Raw genomic sequence first — 4574 nt, forward strand, 5'->3', positions numbered from 1 at the left:
CCCCACAGAACCCAGCACAGAGGCCTCGGAGGCCCCCGAGGAGCCCCTCCTGGGGGAGCTGACGGTGACAGGATCCTCCCCGGACTCGCTGAGCCTCTCCTGGACCGTCCCCCAGGGCCACTTCGACTCCTTCACCGTCCAGTACAAGGGCAGGGACGGGCCCCAGGTGGTGCGTGTCGGGGGCGAGGAGAGTGAGGTGACCGCTGGGGGCCTGGAGCCCGGGCGCAAGTACAAGATGCACCTGTACGGCCTGCACGGGGGGCGGCGTGTGGGCCCCGTGTCCACCGTGGGCGTGACCGGTGAGTGAGGGCGGAGGCCTTGTTTGTTTTCCTCCCACCAGTGGCCCTAGCCTCCCTGTGGCATTGCCCTCCCTTGCCTTCCCCACCTGCCTGGGGAAGACCTAGAAAGAACAGTTCACGGGGGACTGGGCTACAGTCAGCTGCACGACTTTGAGCAAGTCTTGAACTTTCTGTGCCTGTTTCCTCAGCTGTAAAATGGGGATAGTAACACCTACCTCACAGAACTGTTGTGAGATTAAATGAGTTAACAGACCTAAGAATGGGTCTGGCACCAAGTAAACATGTGGGCAATGTTTGCTCCTATGGTTATTACATTTGTCCTTACCCTGGGGTCTGCTCTGTCCCCTTTGGCTGGTTCAGCTTACATGTTCGGAATGTGCATGAGACATTGCCCTCTTCACCAGTGCAGCTGGAAACTTTCTTTACTACTCATCCAGTGAGTGGTCATAGCAAGGAAGAATGTCCCTTCCACCCGGGTACAGGGCCACTCAGCCACCACAGAGGACCAGCCTGGGCACCTACTCTCCAGAGCCCCAGCGTGAGGGGCCAGATCACAGACAGGCGTCTGGGACCCTCCTGCTAATCTGCCCAGCTTGGCCCCAGCAAGGGGCATCTCTTTTCCCCTTTGTTCACTGAAACAAAGACACAGCTTTTTCAAAAGCAACTTTTAATATAAAGGGAAAGATTTTAAAAAGCAGAGAAACAGGTTTCCACAGCATGGTTTCTGTACTTCTCAAAGGGACTTGGTTGGTTTAGTTTCCAGAAGCTTCCACTCCCGATTTCTTTTCTTTCTTTAGTCAGCACAGAGAGTAGGGAGAGGGGAAATCCTCCCTGAGTTACTGTCCTGCAGGCCTGAAGTAGCAGGATGGAGGCTCGTGCCAGGCCCAGAACATGTGGCCGAGGTTTCTCCTGGAGTCACCCTCAGTCCGTCCATCTGTCCGGGGCAGCCACACTGGTCCCTGGGTAAGGATGGACAGTGTCGGGCACTGACTGAGGCGGTGCAGTAGAGGAAAACTGAATCTTGGAATCGGAGAAACTGAGTTCCATTCCTGGCTTCTCAGCTCTTAGCTGTGCGACGGCACTCACCATCCGAGCAGGAAGGTGATATAGGCAGCTGGAGCCCGCTGAGCTGCCCCGGGCCGGTGCCTGGTCCGCAGTGCATGGTGGACCGTTGCTAGAAGAGCTAACATGCAGCTTTAGAAACATGGCTAACTTGGGAAAGGATTATGCCAAATGTAGCATAGGGCCTGCGGTACTCATGGGTAGTTATCATTCCACCTTTCCCAGTTAAGCCAAACCACCAACGATAAGGCTTGATGGTGAGGGACAGTTTCTCTCTCTCATGGAAAGAAGTACAGAGACGCAGGAAACGGATGCTAAAGGAACCAGCAGAGCTAGAAGGCAAATGAAATGAAACACAACGTGTGGCGTGGCACCTGTACCTGGGAGAAGCTCAGTACGTGATGGTTGTTCTGGCACGCCTTCAGCTGCCTGCATCCCTGCGCTCCCCACTCAGACTTATTTCTGTCCTCCTGAGGCCTCATCTCCAGCCTGGCCACACCACACGGCTGGTGGGATCTTAGTTCCCCGACCAGGGATTGAACCCGTGCCCCCTACAGTGGAAGCGTGGAGCCCTTACCACTGGACCACCAGGGAAGTCCCATGCCAGCCTGTTTTTAAAGCAGGTTTTATCAGTACAGAGCCTAGTCTTGCCCTCCCACAGGAGCCAGAGAAACAAGCTCTTGGGACCCCCACTCACCCAGCTACCCCTCTGCCAGTTGCCTCTTGGGACTACCTTCCGGGCTGGTCACTAATGAGCAGGGCTTCCCAGACTCAGCTCATTCTGGGGCAGTGGGGGCCAGCAGGTCCTGAGCTTGGCCTTTTCCAGATGTGCAGACCATTCATTAATTTAACAGACATTTGTGGAGCACCCACTGGGTGCCAGTGCTGGGGACACAGCAGTGAACAAGACAAAGCTCCTGCTGAGAGCTCACATTCTGTCAGAGGGAGACAGGCACCAAATTGCACAAATATGTCAGTGGGACCGCATGTGACAGTGACAAGAGCTGGGGAGAAAAGCAAAGCCCAGTAGGTGAGATGGTGAGTGGGCGGGAAGCAGGCAGGAAAGGGCCTCCCTGAGAAAAGGACCTGCAGGAGGGAGAGGACAAGCCATGCAGGCCTCTGGGGAAGAGCATCCGGAGCAGAGGGAAGGTGCCTGAATGTCTGTGGACCAGTGAGGAATGTTTTGGAATGGGGAGGGTGATGTGAGAGAGAAACAGGTGGGGCCTCGGAGGTCATGGTAAGGACCTGGTTTTTTCTCTGAGAGAGATGGAAGCCATTGCGGGAACAGACTCTGACTAATGTGTTAACAGTGGGCAACCGAGCAAAGGGGATGGGGGGAGGGGATTTAGGAGACTGTGCTATAATCCAGTAAGAGCACGTGTGCTTAGAGATGGTGGCGGTAGAGTTGGGGAGGGGGAAGGGGGTCAGCTTCTGAAGGTAGTAAGGACAGGATTTCCTCGCAGGCTGGCCGAGGGGTGGAAGAGAGGACTTGGATGACTCGGAGAACGAAGCTGTGGTTTTGCTGAGGTGGGAAAGCTGGGGAGGAAGCAGGTGTGGCAGCCGCCCCTGAGCTCGGTTTTGGACTTGTTGAGTTTGAGACATCAATTAGGCACCCAAGGAAGATGCTGAGCAAACACAAGTCTGGGGGTCAGCAGGGAGGTCTGGATGGGAGGCCTTTGGAGTCAGAGACGCACAGATGGAACTTCAGCCACTTTCCCAGGGTCTCAGTGGTGGCTGACACCCCTCCCCGCAAGTACAGCCCCGGATTCTGGCAGGGATTTAGAGTGAAGGGTTGTTGGCCAGACAGATGTCACCAATCAGTGTAGTCTTACATCAGAACCACCCAGTGGGCACCACAAAAACTACGCACATAATTGCTACAAGGGGAAGAGGGGCTTTTCCTAACAGCCTCCCACCATTTCTGTCTCAGCTCCACAACCAGAAGAGACTCCTCCAGCCACCGAGCCCCCCCTGGAGCCACGCCTTGGGGAGCTGACAGTGACAGATGTGACCCCCAGCTCCGTGGGCCTTGCATGGACAGTCCCTGAGGGCCAGTTTGACTCCTTCGTGGTCCAGTACAAGGACAGGGACGGGCAGCCCCAAGTGGTGCCTGTGGCCGCAGACCAGCGAGAGGCCACTGTCCCCGGCCTGGAGCCTGCACGCAAATACAAGATGAACTTCTACGGGCTACATGGTGGGCAGCGCGTGGGCCCCCTCTCTGTGGTAGCCATGACCGGTGAGTGAGCGTGGGTAAAGGTATTTCCCATCCCTGGTTACCCTCCCCTAGCCTCTCTCTCAGGTCCTGCCTCAGCGGCCCCCGCAGGGCCTCCCCAGTCTATTACCTGAGCCCTTGGCTCCTCTCCTGAGCTGGAACCTTCCCTACCCTCCAGTCTCCACCTCCACTCTGTCTCCTCCCCCAGGCAGGATTGTCTTCGTCTCATCTGACCTGAGTCTAGCCAAACGCTGTCTCTCTGACTGTCCACAGCTGTTTCCTTCCCTCTCTTTACAACCCTGCTGTGCCTTGGACCCAGCTACCACCTCCCCCTGCTGCCCTTTTTCATTGGGGTTAAGGAACACACATCCCTTGAATCTCTTCTCAGGGGCCCTCAGCCCCCTGGCCTGAGCTGTGTTCCCTTCTGGCCAAGCCAGAATCTTGCTCCCTCAGGGAAGTGGCCCTTGCTCGTGGCTCCCAGCCTCTCCCACCCCTCATGCTTCCTGGGCACAGGTTGCCAACAGTTTTGTGCTATGGTGTCTGGTGAAACCAGTGAACCCCTTTCAGAGCAATGTATTAAAATTCATAAAGTAAAACGGATAGGATTACAAAGGTAACCAATTCTATTGATTAACCAATTATCAAAAATATTTTAAAACTCGAATTTATGATTCAGTAATGCAAGAACTTCATAATTAGTTCATTAAATAGCAAGACTTACTGGCATGTTTAATAACCTACCCACATTTAGAAGCAGTGATGTGTGTAAAGAGTATTTTTTTTAATTTTTAAATTTTATTTTATCTTTTTATACAGCAGGTTCTTATTAGTTATCCATTTTATACATATTAGCGTATACATGTCAATCCCAATCCCCCAGTTCATCCCACCACCACCACCCGCCCCCCTGCTTCCCCCACTTGGTGTCCATACATTTGTTCTCTACATCTGTGTCTCTATTTCTGCCTTGCAAACTGGTTCATGTGTACCATTTTTCTAGA

General features: G+C 54.1%; 1 protein-coding gene across 1 annotated transcript in view; it reads left to right on the top strand.

The window, feature by feature from the left end:
* The window catches only part of TNXB (tenascin XB), a 76722-nt gene that overhangs the window by 27789 nt on the left and 44359 nt on the right, over positions 1-4574 (top strand). The window contains exons 13-14 of the mRNA XM_055079501.1: positions 3-299; positions 3292-3597. Coding sequence (XP_054935476.1) covers positions 3-299; positions 3292-3597 — 603 coding nt within the window. The remainder of the gene's footprint in view (positions 1-2; positions 300-3291; positions 3598-4574) is intronic.

This window comes from Physeter macrocephalus, chromosome 18 (genome assembly GCF_002837175.3).
Source record: "Physeter macrocephalus isolate SW-GA chromosome 18, ASM283717v5, whole genome shotgun sequence".
Lineage (NCBI taxonomy): Eukaryota > Metazoa > Chordata > Mammalia > Artiodactyla > Physeteridae > Physeter > Physeter macrocephalus.